Here is a 21910-nt window from a genome sequence, read left to right on the forward strand (position 1 = left end):
GGGCCGGGCGCGGCGGAAGCGGCCCCCTCACAGCCCCTTTCCGGCGGCCGGCCGCGTGCGGGCGGGCGTTGCGGCGGTTGGGGCGCTGAGTGCGGCTAACGGCGGTCTCCATGGAGACCGAGGCGGCGGCGGGAGGGGACGGCTTCACCTCAGCCACCGGGCGGCGGCGGCGGCGGCGGCGGCGGGAGGCGGAGAAGAAGGGGGAGGATGAGGAGATGGCGGAGCCGCGGCCCCGCAAGAGGCCCGCCTTCCCGGCCCTGCCCGCCGAGGCCCTGGGGGTGAGCGGGGACGCGGGGCGGGCTCGGCCCCGGGGCGGCTTGAGGCGCCCGGCGCGGCGTCCTGACGGCTCTGTCGCGACAGGTCGGCGGCGGGGAGGTGCGGAAGGTGGCCGTGCCGGCCAACAGGTACACGCCGCTGAAGGAGAACTGGATGAAGATTTTCACGCCCGTCGTGGAGCACCTGCAGCTGCAGATCCGGTTTAACCTGAAGACGAGGAACGTGGAGATCAAGGTGAGGGGGTGCGGGGGGGTCCTGGGATGCTCCCGTCTGGAGCCCGGCGGTGGGCGCCGACATCCCGGCGTGTTCTGGGTGCTCAGCGGCTTCGCCTGGCTGGAAAACCCGCACCGGGGCTCAAAATAAACTTGTTTAGAAGCAAGTAGTTTGTACAAGTAAAATCTAAAAGCATTAAGGCTCTTCTAGAGGTGGCCTGTGTAAGCTGGTGTTTTTTTTGGGGGGACTTTTATAGAACATATACTTGAAAATTAAGGAAGAGTCACAGTCTTTGCACTGAACATGATTTGTAATGTGTGTTTCCCAGACATTGCGCTAAGTGCACATGTGGCACTTAGGAGTCAGCTGACTTTTGAGGGGGCCACCAAAACTTTCAGTATCTCTGGTTTCTTACAGAAGATACAGGAATGTAGGTTAATAGTGTTTTTTGTGAGTTATCCTGCCTTGCTTTTTCCACTGTTTGTGACTCACTTTTGTTTCTCACTTTTCCCTGCTGGAATCTGCAAATGTAGATGCATACACAATTTTTTCCCCTGGCAGAGGAAGACGTTGGCCAAGTTTTAGGACAAGAAGTGAAAGAATGCCACCTGACAGCAGATGCTGCTGCCTCTGCTAGGGTGAAAAAAAGTCTAAAACTTAAAAACAAAACAATTTGATGCTTTGCCAGGTTGGTTTGTTCATGTTTCAAATATCTTGTTAATCTTTTTATTATCCCATATGTTTTATTGAACCTGTCCATGTTTTGTAATCTGCTGAAACATCTCAAGGCTACTGTCCTTAAAATAACTTCGCCTCAAGTTGTCTCCCACCATCGTCCATCTCCTCTCTCTGCTGTTCTGTGGTCTGGGTTTTGTTGTTTTGTTTTTTGTTTTTTTTTACACAACATAGAAGGGGCATTACCTCAGTGTGTCTTTTTTATGGTTAGCTTTCTTATCTTAAGAATTTTGAAGTCCCAATCCTACTTGCATGTTCTTACTTTGCAAACTTAACTTTGTGTCTTGCAGACTTGTCAGGAGACAAAGGATCTCAGTGCTCTAACGAAAGCAGCCGATTTTGTGAAAGCATTTATACTTGGCTTCCAAGTAGAGGTGAGTCCCCAGCAGCTGGATTGGGAGGTTGGATGAACTTGCTTGAAATCTTTGGCCTCTCCAGAAATTGTATTAAGAAATGAAAATCTTCAGGGTGGTTTCCTATAAACAAGTTCGTTTGAATTTATGACTGAAGTGGAAGGCTAATTTCTGAAGCTAATTCAGAATAAAAAGGTAGTCTTCAAACAGCACACAAGTAAAATTGTGAAATGGAGGAAATACCTAGTAGTATATGAGCGTTCATTTTGCTTTAGTCCAAGCCAATAGTCATTAGTGTTCAAAACTCAAACTTTACTTGGAAAAAACAAAAACCTTTTGTAGTACTGAACAGTCAGGTTGTTGTTGTCACAGGCTTATACCGACTCTGGTAGTAAAGGTGGGTCTGGGTAAATGTGGTAGGGTCTAAGCATTTGTAGGGTTCTCTACACAGAAGTTCTTATTTCTATTGGAAAGAAGCTGATCTAGCTTTAGCCAACTGTTGTTTGAGACATCAAATAGAGAAATATTGTTCACGTGATCTGTTGAGAAAGAAAACATAAGCTTGCCCTGTGTTGTGGTGCTGTAACACTCTTGCTGATAACAAATCTCTTAATATTCTAGGATGCTCTTGCTCTCATCAGATTAGATGATCTTTTTCTAGAGTCATTTGAAGTTACAGATGGTAAGTGGCTTCTGCTGATGTTCCTGTAGTTGTGTGTACCATCTGCGAGTTCTTGCTGTCTCTTTCCCTGCTCCATTTGTGTCATTTATCCTTGTGGATCAGGAAAATCTTCATGTCAGTACATGAAATTATTGTCTAGGTACAGGAGGCTTGAAGTAATTGTCATTTTTTTAATGATTTCCCAAGAAAATGCTCCAACTCTTCATCCTTAGAAGTATAGCACTTTGTCAGATTGTCCACTGATATGACTCATTACAGGAATTATTTTTTTTTTTTTAACATAAAGGTCACATGGAGTGCTTTGGGGAATATATACAATTTTTAATTTTTTAAACTGGCTCTGTTCCTCTTGAGTATTATGACAGAGGTAGGAAGTAGGCATCAAAGTGTTTGTTTTGCATATTACTGGGACTCCATGGAGCTGGCTCCAAGGAGAACAGCATCTACACTTGATCTGCGTCACTTCTACTCACGTTAATTGTGTGCTCTTGCTTGGTTTCTTTCTTCAATGTTAATCGCCCTGTAACAAAGGGAATGCCTTCCATTGCCGATTTCTCTGACAGACCTCACGGTCACGTATCACTGGATGTGATTTTTCCCTTCTAGTCACACGGGTGAACATAGGTAATATTTCAGCAATAGTAAAATTGCCTTAGTATTACTTAAAGTGAGTTATTTCAGTAACTTGAACAAGGGAAGCATTACAGAGGGATATGTACTACTGCTGTTCTACCGTTTTGTTCTCATTTTAGTCAAACCTTTGAAAGGAGATCATCTGTCAAGAGCAATAGGGAGAATAGCAGGGAAAGGTGGAAAAACAAAATTCACAATAGAAAATGTAACAAGGACACGAATAGTTCTTGCTGACTCGTAAGTATTGACTTCCTTCCTTCTAGACAGTATAATCCCTTAACTAATCTATCTTGTCTTCTAGGAACCACCATGGTTCAAGTTACTGTAAACTTTGGTAGACGACCAATAAGACAAATGATTTAAAGTAGCATTTTTAATGAATGCTAATTGAGTACTTGACCTTTTGTTATGGGAACAATGACACCACCTCATCTAGCATTGCTTCCACACTGTTGAAGAATTCCTTCCTCTGAGTAATCAAAGTTGAACCCACCAACCCTGCAACACTTTTTTCTCCTAAAGCTGCTATAGCGTTAAGCTTGCAAATTGTAAAAATCTATTTCTAAAAAGATTTAGAGGAGGACAGGTTCTATGGTGTAGTTTAATTACGGCTGTGGAAAAAGTAAGTAGTACACTGATCCCGAATTCTGTGCTGACTTCTGAACTCCTGCTTGAGCTATGTGCTATTAACTATGCAAGCATGGAGAATCTTTTCCCCCATTAACATTGCTCTTTTTTTTTTTTTTACAGGAAAATTCATATTTTAGGATCTTTTCAGAACATCAAAATGGCACGAACAGCAATTTGCAATCTAATTTTAGGTAAGTCCTGTTACTTAACCTTCTCCATTACAGGAAAACAGATTCTGCAGTTTCAGACTGCTTTCTGGGGGGCTCCAGTTATGCCCTGGTGTGTCCACACCTGCTTTTGGGGGGTGGAGCTTGCTGAGAGCTGTCTGCTGCACTTGAGAAGGGTCAGGGGAAGATACTGGGAGGGGAGCTCTGCTCATTCTCAGTTTTCTTCCCCTTCCTTTGGCCCAGGGCTTGGTTTCTGGCTCCAAAGCCCTCTGCATGGTGCAGAAGGAAGATTTTTAGCTTTTTGCTACTGCCGGTGCATTCCCTGAAGGGTTCAGTGTCAGGGAGCAGTGCTGTTTTGAACGCACTGTCAAGGAGCATTTAACAGCCATAAAGCGCAGTAAAGTGCTTGGTGCTGCTCTGCAGAACTGATGCCAGCAGCAGGACTGAGGCAGAGCTTGCAGTAACCAACAAAGTAGCTAACCATGAGCATCCATCTTACCCCTGGGCAAGTTCTCTCCACTAACGCACTTAAAGCATGCCGACAGGGGAGCTGTTTCTGTAACATGCATTACCATGTTTGCTGACTCAGTTTGTGCTTTATTCTGCAGGAAGTCCTCCATCAAAAGTTTATGGCAATATCAGAGCTGTGGCCAGCAGAGCAGCTGAAAGGTTCTGAGGCGCAGTGCGGCTGCTTTACCAAGGACTGGGGCTGGGAAGCATGCTCACCATATGCACAAGCTGTGCGTTCATGGGGGCTGCAGAAGTGCTCAGCCCTCTGCCTTGGAAACCCAGAAGAGAAATGGGACTGTTTGTGCAATCTTTCTTAGGCACACCATCTGATTTGAACAGTCTTGGTGTTGAATAGCCATTAAAAGCTGTTCTAAAACAGTTGTGTATCTAAAGTGGTATACTGAAGTGTGAGTGCCTGACTTTACTTTATCCTCAAACCAAAACACAGCTGACTCTCTTTATCCAAGTATTAAGAGACTGTTCACAGTACATCAGAAAGCCGTTAAGTTTTGAGCCAGAACTGATCAGCATAGTTAAGCATTCACAACCACACATCATGGATCAGCATCTTCCTCAGGAAAGGTCAGCTAATGCAAAGTTTAACAACAGGCTGCTGGAAGACTGCTACTGCTGCAACACTGTCACAGAAAGAAACTGTATAAAGACTAAGAGGTAAAGAGCTTATTTGCACTTGATTCTAGAATCTGCACCTACCAGGATTCTTGTTCTGTCCTCACAAATGATGCGTGAGGGCAGCCTAGTGAGGCTGAGAACCTCCCAGTATGGATGCTGGGTAGTGCCCGGGACTGGAGCACCGCCAGCTGTCAGTGCTGGACGTCCTGCCTCTTAAAATGCTGCATGCAACAGAACAGGGAGCTGCAGCAACCATACTGAGTCGATTTATTACACAAGGGCCCTTTTCTCCTGCCTTCCACCAGCCAAACTTGTTACAGATCTTGCAAAATAACTCAGCTTAGGTCTGTGAATCAAAACAGAAAGTGAAATGAGATTATCAAAAACATTAACGAGTAAGCATTTCTTTGTCCACATGAACAGTGCAGCACTTTATAGCCCAGCAATATTTTTACAGCTGAAATCATTCAAGCCTTCAGCTCCTGAGGTTTAAGACTTGCTGAGTTACCTAAATCAGTTACCTTCAGTTACCTCTGAAGTCTGAACTATAGAGAGTAAAGAGCTTCCACTTCAAAGAGCTCAAGGTAAAACAGCGCACTACCAACGCAGTTTGTTCAGTTCTTGCTTATGTCATTTATCTCAACTTGAAAGGTAAGAGGGGAGAGTGAGTCAAGGACACACAGAAGTGATAAACCTTCCTCCTGGAGCAGGTGCATACTGGTTCTGGCCAACCAAAAGCTGTGGAAGGCAACAGGGCAGCATGCAGAAGGCCCAGATAACTTCGAGACTTTGAAGGCTGCCTTTTAGGACGCATGAAGCAATGGAGGCAATGCAAAGAGCAAGAGCAAAGGACTCCCAGACTGCTTCTGTAAAAGGAAACACCTGCCAACAGGGAGGGTTGGTTTCGGCAGCAGGGGTCTCAGACCTTTCCCTGAGAAAAAAGCTGCCTTTCGGTTTCCACCTATTTAGGTTAGGGTTTTTTGTTGTTGTTTTGGTGTTAAACGGCTTAAAAAACAATCATTCCCAATTTAGTAAGATTTAAATAAGGTATTTTATCTCACTTGGGCATTTAACAAAGTTTCAGGTGTGCCCTTAAGAAAAACATTAAAGATTGGGCTCAAAACACGAAAAGCCTGGGAGTGTTCAGGGGACTGTCCGCACTCCTGTGCCACTGACAGTAAGTCTTTAACAAGGAACAAAAAACTATGAACAACTTTTCTTTTTAGAGCAGGGTGCAGAGCTGCCCTAACTTTAACAAGAAGCACATAGGTAAGTACTGAAGCACCCCAGCCAAGGTTCAAATATTTTATTTTATATTCATATAGTATGAAGGTTCTTATAGTTCCCACAACATATGATGTAGCATGCAGAGGAAAAACTAAACATTCAACGTAAATCATTTTTCCCCACACAAACTAAAAAACCTCATCCCTCCCCTTCCAATCCCCCTAAGGAAGTAACGGTAGCACTAAATTTCTATAACACCAGCCAAGATATGCACAAGCAAGTAAGAGAAAATCAAAAGCATTTGCTAAAATGTTTGTAACAAATACTTATGTACAAAAAATTCACAAAAGACTAGTTCCCCCTTGAAGCAGAGCACATGGCAGTTGACACTGGAACAGATACAACCACTGGCTGGGATTACAAGCCACGTACTGATCCAGAGGAAGAAAGTTACGTGTAGTGGAGATTTTTGTTTTGAACATTAACATTTACCAAAGTTTGGCAACATTATCTTAAATTATGCAAATTATGTAAACAAGAGGAACATTTCAAATCGATCTACATGCAAAACTTCATGTCATGCAAGGACACCAAGCACCTGGATTTCTCTCTCACAGACAGAGCCCATGATGTGCAGCACTCAGTTGAAGGAACAGCTATGGCAGACAGGTGCTCAATAGAAGTAGGTTCAGACAACCTGCACTTTCCACTGCTGATTATAAAACAATTGTTTTTAATAGAAAAACTACTATACAGGAAAGATGTACTGTCCTAGAAAAATCTAGCAAATGTTTGTCTTCCAGCCAATAGTACCATTGCAGAAAAGGGAAGGGATGATATAAAGTTGTAAAACATGGCTCGCTACTTTTATATCACACAAATATATCAAGTTACCATCCATTACAAATTATGATATGGACAAATCTAGAAAAGAAAAAAATTCTCCAGGCAAAGGACTGGAGAACCGCAAGAGGTATAAATTTAGATAGTGTGAAGTTTTCCTCCTCTATGGCATAGGTTAACAAGATTTTCCCCCTGTATGAATCCTATATACATATATATATATTATATATAAAACATTACCAGTTATTTATGCTACCTGTAGTATTCTTTAAATGCAGAGGGGAAACTATCACTGTTGAAACAACAGAATTTAAATGGCAAGAACACTTTATAGTCTAAGAACTGTATAAAATAAGTAGATGGGAATCCTGCACACTTACGTAGGTCCTAATTTCATTAAGCTAAGCACAAGAGAAAATCATGAATGTGTTTAACACCTTGAGCAGCCGTATCTAAAATGAATCCAAAACAGCAGATGTGCACTAACTGTGGGACAGCTCTAACTGTTCCCGATCCCTAGGTGACAAAATCTAGTGGCCACCGAAGCGTTCTGCAGTTACTATACGCACATGAGGGCTAGTTCTTGGCAGTAGCATTAAACTATATTCTCATATTAAGTAGAATTGTACTAAGTTATTTAGCAAAGAGACACAGTCCCTGGTAATATATTAACAGGTATAAATAAACTTAGTCTCCTGTGTTACAAAAAATGTCATTAAGGTAAATTAATAAGAAGCAATGCTTTGTCAGCCAGTCAATATATAGAAACATCTGAACAGTCACAGGAAAAGGAAAAGAGTTGACCTAACACCCAGTTAAAATTTTACATTCTTCTACTATATATATAAAACTGTGTGAAATAAAAGTAAGGATGTATATCCATATATTGAACTGTTAATATTCTGCTTGGCACTTTGTACTCTAGTTTTTGTTTCTGAATCAAGTATATTAAATTAAAGCCCACCTAGCTACTACATATAGAAAGCTACATATATATCTATATATAAATACACACACACATATATATATATAGATAGATATTTCCTTGTTATAAAAGATGAAGAAAAATAAATTAAAAAGCCAACCCCTTCCCTTTCTCCACCACACTGATATGCTCTTTCCATCTTTGCTGTCCTTCAGACTTTAAAGTGCTACACCGAGTTATTGAGAGAATAAAAGTTCAATAACACTTAGTTGGCTTCATGAGGCTCATGTTGGAAAATGTGGCTTCACAGAGAAAAATACTTCCATTTAAATACACAGAGAGCATTGCTGGACGTCTTGAGCAGATCTTCAGAGATGGAGAAGAAAGCAAAAGTGTTGGGTGGTGCCCTACAGAGTCACACATCTACCACCATCTTTTTGTGGATATCTAGGCCTCCTACAACCTGGGAGAAAAACAAGCGCTCGTAAGTAGATAAGAATTGAAAATTGGCAAGACAGAACAAGCACATTTCATTCAAAAAGATGCATTTATCTCTATTATAATCACAATACTCCTGTCCTCTTTGATCTTATTTACATTTCACAAGCACTGCATGATATGCAAATTAATTAGATATTACCCAAGGTAATTATATTATACAGGTTATACAATCATGTAAGTTACACCATCTCGGCTTTCTTCCCCCTCATCTCCTATTCTGACCTTGTATTATGCTGCTGCATGTTAACTGAAATGCTAACTTATTTCTAAAACATCCTATAAAACCATGCAGCTTTACAAAGAGAAGCAAAGAACAACAGCAAAGCAACACCCCCAGTTTTTAAGACGTGCCTTTCATCTGCTTGTCCTTTTTCAAGAGCAGCACTCAAGGGGTTACTCTCCCTGTAACTGACAAATCCTACTACCCTGGCCTCTGTAAAATCCCTGTGTGCTGCAGACCTGATAATCTCCCCAGGCTCTCTCCGCTCTGTGCAAAGATAAACCTTTCTCAAGAGTGATTTGGAGCAGACACCTAGTTTAGTGACAGGAGATTAACCTGAAGTTAACCTCTGCGGAACACACCTCTCCCCTCCAGCTACCACCTCTGAGAAAGACACTTTGTAAAACAGAGATCCGCTGTGAAGTACTGCTTTTACAGTTTACATGTAATTTGAAGCATTTGTCTTCACTCAGCAGACTTACATGCCTGCCCACTGTTCTTTGATTTTTCCAGTGTATTCTATTAAACAGCTAGAAACAGAACAACTGAAGTGCTGTTTCTTTTTTAATCAAACTGTTGAAAACAAAGAAAATCAGGCTCCTACGACAAGCCAGTCACTTGCAAATCATCTTTAAATTTGCTATTTTCTACCAGCATAAGACCTGGAATCCAACACACGTCTTCAAGCTAGCTAGCTTTGTCTCTATATTAAAGATTATTTAGGACTGGTCTTGCATTTAGTATGCCATAAAATAGCATAGAAATTATTTTGCAAAAGTTGCTATTCTCTGAATGAAACCCTCCTCCCCTTCAGAGGCACTAGATTCAATGGGAAAATTGCATCCCCAATGAACCAATTCATGACTTACTCACACATCAGAAGACACGCTACACTCTACTGAAAGCCAGAAGACAACGCCATCTATAATAAAGCTGTGTTGTGAGGATCTGTGGCCAGATCAGAAAATATGCTCTGCTTTTACAACCTTACCCTTTATACTGTTTACCCTCCTTTTATTTTAAAAAGTTTTCCTTAGAGGTTACTTACAGCACAGAATTCTTCAAAAGATATTCTTCCATCACCATCCTTATCTGCATTAATTATGGTTTTATCTACAATTTGCTGTAACTGAGTGTCTTTGAGATTGTTCCCAACCATCATCTTCAGCACCTGGAAGAGCTCTCCATTTGAGATATACCCATCTTTGTCCATATCATAAATGCGAAAAGCAACTGCAGAAGTAAAACATTAAAAAAATCTAAAAAACAACTTTCAGCAACAAACGGGGTCAGAAAAGAGCAATAAGAATTTGAGTGCTTTGCAACAAGGCTGTGCAGGATTGTGTCATCACAAACAGAAAAACATACTGCAATTTAAGTGGGATGTACTTCTAACAGCTTTTCAGTTTCATTCTAAAAAACACATGAAACATCAGAAACAGTAAAATGAACAGTGTTACTACAGGACTTGGAAGAAAATATACTTTGGAAGTGTCAGCTAACACTGTTTTTAAGCCCCAACAGTAGAAGAATCCTATGAACACTAAATTGGAAAATCTTCACTATCAGAATTAAAGTACCCAGGTAGCAGTTCATTTGCAAGGAAGACAAAAAAAATTTACAACCTTCTAGGGAAAGAATGAATCAAAATCCCACCCTGTTACTTTGCTGCAGTTTGACATCGGACTGAATTTATTTTTAAACATTTAAATATAGCAGATTTCTTTCCTAAACCTCTATTGTGTCTTACACTACTGAAAGCTACATCCATGACTGAGACTCTCCCCTCCCCACACCAAAGGCTTAGGACGTGTTCCTGAGATGCAGTTCTCAAACAAGAAGAAACTAGTGCTGTTCTACTGAAGCATCCAGAAAGCCATCTTATTTTTATGCTCCCATAAAACAAAGCACACTGCTAACAGTTTTCTGAAGTATACTTAAATATTATTTACACTTCCCCCACCCCTGAAATGGGAAACAATTGAGGATACTCAAAAGGTACCCTCCTGAAACCTTCCATGAAGAAAAGAACGCTGGCAAAATCCTCACACAAATGAAAGTGTGAATAAAAGCTTCCAAACTACCTTCATGATTTCCCACTTTCAAGAAGAATCTGGACTTACTGTTTTATCAATGTTAACTAACGAAAGTACATTTTTGAGGACTCAGTTTTGTTAAGGAAAAATCAAAATACTTACACCTCAACTTCTGTTCCTTATCTCCTTTGACACTGAACTGGGAGACTCCTTCTATAAATTCTAAAGGACACAGCACAGAAAAACATTTACAAAAATGTTTTTTAATAAACCAAAGGAAACAGTTCACAAATGGAGAGATTTTAAGACTCTAAATTACTACAAAATCTTTAATACATTGCTTACCCTGCAACACTTAAACTCACATACCTGGACACTGTTGATTAGCGGGAAGTACTTCAAACCCAGTACTGCACTCACTGAACAGATTTTTCCATGTCAGTGTTAAGTAATTCTGAACTATGTTTTCATCACAGTCTCATAAAACCCCATCTACATCTCTACTAAAACTACTCCTGTGAGGATTCCAGTTGTAGAGCTCCTTTCAACAGTGGTTTCTTCACTTAATGCAAGCATTACATGAAACTGAAAACTTCTCTATAACACATGCAGAACAATTTTAGATAAAAACAAGGTAAAAAGAAGGTTTACATTATTTACCAATGAATTCATTATCTCAAGAACAACCTTTTGAGTTGCCAAAAAAATAAAACCTTGAGATGTGATGCATCTGGATGAGTTCCCATAACTAGACTACCTACAGCTTTGAATGGTGAAAGTGACAACGGTGTAAAACTGCAACTGTGGTACAGAAAAAACAGAGGTATGGCAATATAGCATTAAAATGAAAGGCCTACCACAGCTTTAGCAAGTTTTGTGAAATTAAGTGAACAACTCAAATACTTGGCTAGTAATTTTTTCTTTCTTGAACCATTATGTTTCTGACAGATTAAGAAACACTCAGGTCTTTTAACAAAACAAAACAAGTTTCCTCACACTGGTAATTCTTTTTTTTTTTTTGAGCTTCCCTGAGACAGAAGTCAAGTGAGTCAAACTTGGCCAGATGACAACAGCAGAATTCATTACCGCCGATTGCAACAGGAAGATTTTACTACACCAAACTGATTTTGACAACTTCCTGTTCCCACCCAAGAGAAAGAGCTCTTGGTAGTTTTGCTAATCACAGCTCAATGTCACACACAATATAGCATCATCTTTCCTCACTGCCTGTTTTTCACATGGGGATTTTTAAATGTAAAACAACATAGTTTTGGAAACCGATACAAAGGAAAAAGTCACAAAAATCAACATTCTGGTTACACTGTAAGTCTCCCTACAGAAGTTTGAGGGGGTTTGTAAAGTCAAAATCTTTGTCATTAGTTTTTTCTATGTTCGTTAACATGGATAATAATTTGAAAGGTCAGTCTGTCAATATAAATGAGATTTATTAACTTTCTTCAATTTAAAATAAAAAGCAAAAAATACCTGAACAACTTTTTCTAGTCATGATCTGTAAGAGCTCTGTAATGTCCAACATGTGTTGAAGCTACCATCACTTCCAAGAGTAAGATTGTTTTAACAAAGTAGAAATTAAGTTTTTTGACCTGCTGATTCTCTTAATCAGAGATAGTTAAGATAAATTAGCTAAAAGCTAAAGCTTTGGAAAAATCTAAGTCAAAGCTCTTGGTTTTTGCCTCAAGTGTCTACCCAAAACCATAAAAAAAAAGACTCCTGTAAGGGAAGTATCAACAGAAAAATGTACATCACTTTCACAATTCAGAAAACTATTTTCAAAATACTTCAAAAGATATCTTGTAGCAAGTTTTGGGTAAGTACAATTCAAGCAGAAACACAGCATTTGCAATCTACCCCACTTTCTTTCATAATGTCTTTATACTTCAGATAGCACCATGACTGAAAGTCTGAATCAGTGCACGTAAGAGATACTTAATAAGTAGTCATAAATCAATAGGACCAGGAAAGCATATTACTAAAGACTTTGCTCTTTTAATCAATTTAGGCCGAACTGTTGCCCTAACATACCACAGAATTCTTCTGGCTGGCACGGTTTTACTGGCACTCAATTTCATTAGGAATTAGTATCTATTTTGATTAAAAAGTTTTCTCCACCCATCCGTTCTCAACTGAAGTAAAACTTAAGTTCTGAGTCTCCAGTTATTCTGACAAAATGCCACCACCTTTCAAAAAGCACTGTATCTTACCTTTGAAGTCCACTTCTCCATTGCCATCTGTGTCAAATATATCTATTACTCGCTGTACTAATGGGTTCTGTTGCAATTCAGGTAAAGACATGAACTCTTCCACACTCAAAGAACCAGAGTTGTCCAAATCAAGCTTCTTAAATCTCTTTCCTAGTCGTTTAATCTCATCAGCATCAACTGAAAGGAAAAAAACACATATTCTTAGTATTCTTAGCTTCACAGTAAACCCTTTGCCAGTTAAACCCAATGCATGTTTCTCCCTAGCTTTCTGATCAGCATTTCTCCTATAGTATTAGGACCATCAAACACTTGCATGGAAGATTATAAAGATAATGTCAAACTCTGAAAACAAACACATGCCTTTTCATTTTATTTTAATTAAAACTTACCTTTTTTCCTCCCTGCATCAGCCATAATACAGTTAGCCTTGTGACTCACTGAACATCACATGCTGACACAACATTTTAAAGGATTGCAGATGCTTAGCTAGTTCTTAGTCAGAGAGCTCTTACAAATACCAGGTATAAAGAAATAAAAAAAAAAGACCAAATTTCCTTACAGGAAACTAGCATTAAGCTTATAGTAGACTAACATAGTAAGTTATGTAGACAGTTATATTAGTAAATATATTAGCACACCAAACACAAGACCTCCTGGCACACACGCCAAGTGAAGCAGGTTAGCAGTCTGGCTACTGCCCAGCTACCACTCACCTACTGACTCATCACCCTGACAGATCTAAGATAATTTGTCTCTCCATCTCAAATGGGAAATAGACATGCATGTAGCCATAATATTCGTACACCTATTTTCTGTCACAGAGTTAAAACAGGTTCAGGTTCTGCAGCAGTACCGCTTCACCTCCCTTCAAGTTTAAAGCAAACCCTTAGTTACAGCATATACCTCGTACCCTACTTCGCATCTGATTTCACCAGGAATAGACTAAAGCTGTGAGCATATAACCACTCCTTAAAAAAAAAAACACACCACTTCTCTCTCTCTGTCAGTGCTGAAAAGCTTGAAATTTTTTCTCCATAACAACCTAGAAATTTCCTATCAGCAGCTTGATTTAACACACCGAAGTTAGTTCACAAATTACTCACCATGTTTGGGTATGAAGGAGGAACTGTGGTTCGTAGGAAGTACTAGAAAGTGGCTAGCATACAACAAACCACAGCAAATATATCTTACAGCACCTGAAGGTTTCTGTCCAACTTGCCATACAAGTTTCTTTCCTAACATTAACAATCTCCTCAAAATTTCTTAGCTCTGTTTAATGCATTTCCTCTGATAGCAAAAGAAACTGTTTCTCAGCTTCTATGAGGCACAGACATACCACCTCATCCATTTCACACCACATTAATACCCTCTTAGGCTTTTGTAAAAGTGCAACATAAAAACAAATAGCACTTAGACTTTCTGATATGTAAGGACTGCCAACATGCAGAGCTTTATGTTTAGAAATTGTAGCAGATTCAGAGACCAGAAGATTCCTCTACACCAAAGCAGTCAAACTTTCAATTAAGTTCCTTGATAACACTGTTTACAAATCAACCAATAAAGATATATGCATTATTTAGTAACAATATTTAACTTCACTTTAGAATATTTAAAAAGCAAATTCAAAGTATTATCTATTGCATACATAATACTGTCCTTCTCTTACCGCATCAGTGAAGTGTCACTTCCAATCTTAATAAAAAAGGTAACACTGACTGAAATTGAACTATTGCTCCCTAAGCTAAGCAACCTGAAATACTTTATAGTTCTGTAATTTCACAAAATCACAATGGAGAAAAATTAAAGAAGCAGTAATATACCTGATCTTACCTCCCCTGCCAAACAAATCAATGAGCTATGAATTGTAAGTTTTGAACCATTAAGTTACATTTAAGAAAACCACACGTATCCAAAAACAACTACAAAAAAATTACCAAACCAGAACACAGACAAAGAGATGTCTGAGCCAGGCCTGAAGACCAGCAGACACAGCATCACTGTCTCAGAATGCCAAAGCAGCATTCAGTAGAGTCCTGTCTCATGACTACTCTAGTCCATTTCCTCGTTTGGAAGCTGAAGTCCATGGTATTTTTCCTCTTAAGTATATAAGCAAAGACCAAAAATGAAATCCAGAGTTCTGCCAATAGCCTGCCCTAAGTTGAGCTGATCACCTCACACACAAGTCAGTCCAACACAGCTTTACATTCGATTATTACACAAAAATGACACTAAAGTACTGGACCACTTCTGCCATCACACTCACCTACTCCAACAGATAGCAAAGAACTTCCACAAGATGTGCTAAGAAGGCAAACTACAAGGGTATTTTATCTCAAGCTAGTCTCTATGTTTTAGCAGGACCTACCAATATGAATTCAAAAGCTACATTTTACTAGGACATTCAGAGACAGATCTACAGCACACAATCCTGACAAGCAGTGCTATAACAGTGCTCTAACATCACCTGCTAGGCATACAAACCCCTGTTAACCAGTCATGCATGAGACTTGAACTTACACAATCACAGTACTTAAGAGGAAATGAAGCACTTTTTTTATTTATTTTTTAAAATTTGAGGATCACAGTCAAGGATTTTAAGATTAAGGACAGTGAAGACGAGAATCAGAAGATGCGAATGCATTGGAAAGGCACCTAAGGAAACCGCTCCAGAATGCTTTGTGTGTTTTGCTGAACAGTGGCAAAGCAGCAACCACTCAAATCATGAAATCACAAGAGTCTCCAGACAGTTCAACTGCAGTTCAGAATGCAGATGCTGAGCAGAGATTCTAGGAGAAAGGGGTATTAGAAATTTCTCACTCCTAACTTTGACACATTCAAACAAGGGTTTGCCTGCACTGCAGAGCCAAGGAGGTTCTACCCTTGGGAGGGGCAGAGCAGGGCGTGCAGGGACAGGGAGGTCAAAGAACAGGAGTAATGAAACTATCTCTGCCAAAGCTGGCCATGCGTAGGTTTTGTCTAAAGCTTTGTTTCTGGCAGCAGATACACCATGGATGAGCATACTGGGAGAAAAAATTTCACGGTAATCAGAGCAGTTATGGGAACAGGCATATTTCCTTTAACAGTTCACATGTATAAAAGCTGCTGTTCATCATGAACATACAGATAAAATCAGCATCTGCAGATCAGTTTCATAATTTTAATTTACTGAGCATTTCCCATCAGAACAATTTTTTCTTTAAACACACTGCAAGCATCACCTACATTTTAAAAAGACCTAACTTAAAGAGCTTATACACTTAAAATCATATTTCAGTAAATAGTTGTCTTTATAAAATGGCTTTCAAAAAATCAAAAAATAATAAAACAGATTTTATTTTAATTTTTGAAGCCTTCTTTGAAATTTCAAGAGGTTTTGCCTATCCTTTTTCCTTCAGTTCAGTCAGCACCTGTGACAATTCTCTCTGGCTGAGCTGAACCATGTAGAGATTTTGTTTGGCTAGCTTTTAAGGAAAAAAAGCAAACATTTATTGTAAGAGCAAATTCCAATATTATCCTATGTATTTTTTTTCAGACTTCCTCTACAAATACACACACACAACAGTCCTTACCTATGATGGACGTGCCCCCTTCTTACAAGGCTACTCTTTCCTTAGTATTTAGCAGCAGGTTGACTCTCCTAGAATTTCACATAGCTATCACTGAAGGCCAGAGCAGTGAATTAAGTTATCAGAGGCTGAAAAAAAATACTTCTTTACTTCTTCTCTAAGGTCTCCTTACAGGCAACCTTATGCTCACACAAACATCCCGAAGCTCTACTGGAATGCAAGGCATAGGATAATCCTGATGAAGGTATTTGAGCCAGAAGGACTGATGGTGGCAGTAGCAGGCAGAATTTCACAAGACTCAAGCTCAGGAGACCAGGATAGAGATGAAAACACTGGGAAATCCAAGGAGGTCCAAGTCCACTAAAGTGTAAACAGGGTGATAACATCACTGAGCAGAATAAGGAGGACCAAGCTTTGTTTACATCATTTGAGGCAGAGCTTGCCTGTGACTCATCACAGTGGTCTGAGCTTCCTCGAGCTCTGGCTGCAGTGAGCGTTCCTCTAACCTCAAACTCAAGTTAGCCTTTTTTGTGCTCCACTCACCCGCTGATGTAAGGCTTCCTCGGCTTTTACACAGAAGAATATCCCATCAGCTTATCACCCATGCCTGGCCTTACAGAAGATACTAACTAGCTAGAAATTATACCTGGTGATTCTTTTAAGAATGCTTTGCTCATAGCCCTGTAAAAAATATCAAGTTATTCAGTTTTAAGTTTTTTCATAATCCAATTTGAATTTCATTCACCTTTTAAAGAAATATCAATATTTTCAAATGATTCCTCTTTCAGACAAGTATTGCAATTCCAGAGGCAACAATACCTGCTTCATATTCTGAACTCATTTGCATACACCTAGAAATGCTATGAATCAGGTTAAAACGCAAGAACTACATGCTTCCATGAAATGACATGCAAATAGATTTGTGTAACTCCATTTTAGTACAGCAGCTTAATCTTCTAGCTGGACACACTCTAATATGCTGCTACAGACTATTGAATATACCACTCCTTTCCTTAACACAGAACAACAGAGATGATGATCCATAAAGTATTTTAAAAAGTAAGTTTGTTTCAAGCTGTTATTCACATCACTGATGCTCAAATAGTATTATAAAAGGCATTCAAGTGGCAACTCAAAAAGCCTCATTAAAAGCATATCTGAAGTGCATTGCACTCTACTTTGAAATAAGTTATTTCAGAAAAATTTAGTGTTATTGCTTCCAGTCAAAGTAAAGGTGCACCTGCATGGTTAGTTTGCTATTAATGTGAAAGCCACAAGTAAAAGAATACCTTAAAATACACATCTCTTTAAAATCCACTAGATTTAATGATATTTTAACAGGGTAACTGCTTGTGTCTTCAGAAGTGCTGTGCATTCATTGCTGCACAGTGCACTCACCTGAGAAAAGCTGTACATCTCAGCAGAGAGGTGCACTTCTGAAATCTAAGTGTTTATCTAAATACTTAAAGATACACATAAAAGATTGGCTTTTCAGATACTCTTAAAATACTAACTCTAACTCATAACTAAAAAACTGAAGAGAAAATATGGTGACAGAAAGCCTATATTACACTTTCTAAAATATCAGTAAAAATAATACTTTCCTAATGCTTTAATATCCTTGTAAAACATTAGAAAAAAGTTTTCTGTAAAGAGAACATTACTAAATTTGAAGTGTTTCCAGATAAAAAAAATACACATTTTCCAAAAGAATGGACTGCAGAGATCTCAAAATAAAACAGAGGTGAGAGCTTTTGCTGAAGGTCTAGCCACAGCCTTGTCTGGTGCAGGAATATAATGTTTCAGAGCAGCAACCAAGACAGCCATTTCAGTCTTGGAGATCAAATTTCAAAAAGATGACGCCCTTGAGAACACATTCAACCACTTGTCTTGTATATGCTTACACGCAGCTGGTCTAATCCTTTTCATGACTTCAGATGTGTCAATTACAATTTCTAAGTTAGAAAAGAGGTACTAGTCTCCTTAACCTAAAACCAAAACATAAATATAAAACTATTTTCTTCACAGTTTTTTGCTATGATATTTTTTTCTTGTGGATAATTTGACAATTTGGTTCAAATCAATTTTTTTCCATGTGAAACAGCAGTAGATTTTCAGTAATTTCTCAAACAGCACGGCTGAGAAAGTAACATTTTTTTTTAAGGGAATCCAGCAATGCCAATTCACCTACAGAAAAATAATAGTATTCTAAAATGAAGGGTAGAGTAAAAGAAATACTGTAGTTTTGTTAATGGTATACATACCCTGCATAATATCCTGAATTTCCTTTCCATTACTGCAAACTTCAAAACAAAATTCTTATAACACGAGACACCGAGACAGCAGTGACTGCAGGGCCAGGTAGGGGGGTTATGACCCTGCCACCATGAAGACAGCATAAATTGGTTACTCTTTCAGTCACCCAGAAGTTTACCATTCAAAAATCCTTATCAAATGATCTTTAAAAACATTGTCCAGTCTGTACCCATGGCCCTCAATCCCTAGATCTTCCACTTTACTCAGGCACGCGGAATCTTGAAGCACAGTGCAACCATTCCAGAGATCAGTCACAAACGAGAGGGACTTCTACAGTAACTACATCTTCCCCACTGTTTGTAGTTGCGTTGCCCAGACAAGCAGTGACATGCTCTCTACCGTGAGAAGGTCCATCAGAGCAGAAAGTTTTAATCATGCAAAACCTCAGATTTACATGATATCCTCAAAATACTGTTTAACCACAGAATATAACACAGAAATCATCTCCTCTGCAATAAAAGTGGGTAAACAAGCTCAGCAATGAACCTTTAGGTTAATAGTAGCTACGAATAAATACAGCTTGTCCCAGAATTAAAAGTTTATAATAGCAACTTGCTGCTTACAACTCAGTGATATGGCTAATAAAAAGTTATCTTCAAAGGTCAACTCGTCCCTAAGGAAAATCTGACCAGTAGAGCAGTAGCATAAAACCAGATATAAGATTCAGAAAAAGACTGCTAATGTCTGCACTGCCTAGGAAGTTCTACCCACATATACATACTTAACAAGATATATATTGAGAGCATAAGACCACAGTGCAGTGCTTTAGTGAAGTGGGTAAGATGCTCCTCATGTGCAAGTCTTTGCTAGCTGATGACAAACTAATTAACAAGGACATACACTAGGCATTGAAGACTTGCAAGTTATTAGCAAAAGCCTCATTTCTCTGAAAAATGCTTAGAAAAAGATTCCTCTGCATATACTTATTTCACATTACTGTTTGACTTATGATTAGAGCTGGAATTCAGGTATGACTAGCATTGTGAAAGCAGTCTAGAAGTTAATTCCTAATTTGAAGAATTTTTTCTATTTAAAAATAAGAACCGATTAACCAAAGAATACTAATTCTATTAAGAGTTCAGACATACATGCGCAGGCCTATGCATGATTTAGTGCTGAACTAAAATGGTCAAGGAAAAAAAACAGTTAAAAATAAGTACATTCAGCATAACGCTGCCGGGACATTTCACAAGACAACCCTTTCTTTGGGCAGCTTTAGGCAAGAAATATTTTGGTGTTTTTACAGGGTAGCCTAACCTCATGAGACAGAGCAACGAGTTTTATTGTCACACGGCCAAAAGCAAATAACACCAACTTAAGTGGCTTCTCACCTAAATGCCTGGCTGCAAGCATACACAGGAAGGAGAGAAAAAAAAATCCTCTTACAGCTTCAACCTCTCTTTCTCCAAGGGTGCCAAGACAGCCTAGGCAATATACTTAGCTCCTGAGATAGCACATACTGCACCACAAGCTGTTCCACAGCCCTGAGAAACTGGCATTGGGACCCATGGAAAAGCCTGACTGGTTGAACTACCAATTAACACTTCATTGTATGGACACCAGAATACGAAACAAACTTACGATAGTTTCCATAGAAAAAGGAAAAAAAAAAATCAGTCTAACAGCAAAAGCCTACATTTTTCAAAGGTAATCTTTCACCTTTTAATTTTTGCGCTTACTGTATAAACTGCATTAACTTTTCAAGCAGCAAATTCTGTAAATTCACACGAGAAGTTGTACATAAATAATATTAGCCTGTAACAATATAATGTAGTGGTTAAAAAAAAACTTACAGTGCGAGCACATTTCCAAAGGGTAGCTTGCCTCATTTCCCTGCAACACAAAAAAGAACAAAGCCACAATTATTCCCAGGTTCACTTAGAGAACTATTGTAAGTTTCAGCACTGTAAATATCTTCAGTAATACAAGTTATCCATATTTTTATATATATATATATATATATATATATATATACATACACACACACACACACTAAACCAACAACAACTTATTTTATTTGGATAGTTCTATGTTACCAAAATATAGAAAGTAATATAAAACCACTGAGGTCTCCCTCTGATGAGAGTTCCCATGAAAATATCAGCAGTCCACATGATACAGAGTAGTAACTTCAACCCTATATTGTAAAAACCAAAACTGAAGTCGCCAATTACTTATAAATTATGCAAATGCTACTTTTCAAGCTAAGATAGGATTTAATTTCAAGACTTCACACACACGGAAGCTGCTTTACCATTTTATTTTAAGAACAAAAACATACATGTCCTTATGAATTGCCACGACAAACTTTGCCCAATTAGCAAAAGAAAATCCCAGTACATGTTCTCCCCCTCCCCAAAATATTCACACAGGAAAAGTGATGGGAAAGTGAGGTTTACATGCCCAGAAATTAACTTTACATTTAAATATTATTTTGTAAGTAGTATCTTAATGTGTTCCTGCATTGTAGCTGAATGGAAAGTTAAATGCTAAGATTTAAAATCCTTGCTGTACTACAATATCCATAGCAACAAAAACTAAAACTTTATGGGGGTACAGTCACTTTGAACTTAAATCATACAGAAACATACAGAACTTAAGAGGAAACCACAACTACCATAACATGAACTCCAAAAGACAATAGAAATAAATGCTGGTATTTTTCCTCAAATGCCTTTGAGCCAGAGAAGATTGCAATGCACACATACTTAATGTTTATGTGGATTCAGTCAGCAAAGGAGTGACCAGGTAGCTGAAGAGATTCACAACCAAACCTTATCAAAAATTATTTGAGGGAGTGTTTTATAGAAGAAAACATATTTAAGATGAGTATATAACACATTCTATTCATAAGTCGTTCTCTTTTGGTGTGTGGAGTGTAAGGGATTCCACAGCTGAGCTCTGGTGCAGAAAGAGTCCTTAAAATTATGCAAATTGTACACAAATTAAGAGATTACTTGACAGAAGAAAAAAGAGAACTACATTTAGCCTGGAAGCATGCGATTGCATTTCCTATTAAGGACAGAAAGGGGCAGAACAAACATCTCATGAATCTAAACATGTCTGAGAAGAGATGTGTTGGGTTGTGTGCGTTGTTTGCTTTTTTCTTTTTTTGCCTCCAGAACACACATTCACGATCCTTATGCCCCCATAACACACAAACCCTCTTGCTTCTTTAAAAAAGTTCATACATTGCTTTATAAGTAGAGTAGCAGAAGAGAG

The 21910-nt window shown here is 38.8% G+C and overlaps 2 protein-coding genes across 4 annotated transcripts in view; one reads left to right on the plus strand and one right to left on the minus strand.

Annotated features, from left to right (window-relative positions):
* The first annotated feature begins 20 nt into the window (after positions 1-20).
* On the plus strand, positions 21-4577 carry PNO1 (partner of NOB1 homolog). Its single transcript, XM_040553171.1, has 7 exons — positions 21-278; positions 361-510; positions 1515-1598; positions 2199-2259; positions 3012-3129; positions 3643-3713; positions 4298-4577. Exons 1-7 carry the CDS (start codon positions 111-113, stop codon positions 4363-4365), a joined length of 720 nt encoding a protein of 239 aa, XP_040409105.1. The 5' UTR covers positions 21-110; the 3' UTR covers positions 4366-4577.
* A 1546-nt stretch (positions 4578-6123) lies between these two features.
* Positions 6124-21910, minus strand: part of PPP3R1 (protein phosphatase 3 regulatory subunit B, alpha) — a 38126-nt gene continuing 22339 nt past the window's right edge. For 2 of the 3 annotated variants that reach the window (XM_040553177.1, XM_040553176.1), the window contains 5 exons: positions 20482-20521; positions 12807-12983; positions 10747-10806; positions 9597-9781; positions 6124-8290 (listed from right to left, as the gene is read on the minus strand). In XM_040553177.1, coding sequence (XP_040409111.1) covers positions 8243-8290; positions 9597-9781; positions 10747-10806; positions 12807-12983; positions 20482-20494 — 483 coding nt within the window. In that variant the 5' untranslated portion in view covers positions 20495-20521 and the 3' untranslated portion in view covers positions 6124-8242. Of the gene's footprint in view, positions 8291-9596; positions 9782-10746; positions 10807-12806; positions 12984-18636; positions 18730-20481; positions 20522-21910 lie in introns of those variants that run through there. The other variant, XM_040553178.1, reaches the window with a different exon arrangement.

Source organism: Cygnus olor, chromosome 3 (genome assembly GCF_009769625.2).
Source record: "Cygnus olor isolate bCygOlo1 chromosome 3, bCygOlo1.pri.v2, whole genome shotgun sequence".
NCBI lineage: Eukaryota > Metazoa > Chordata > Aves > Anseriformes > Anatidae > Cygnus > Cygnus olor.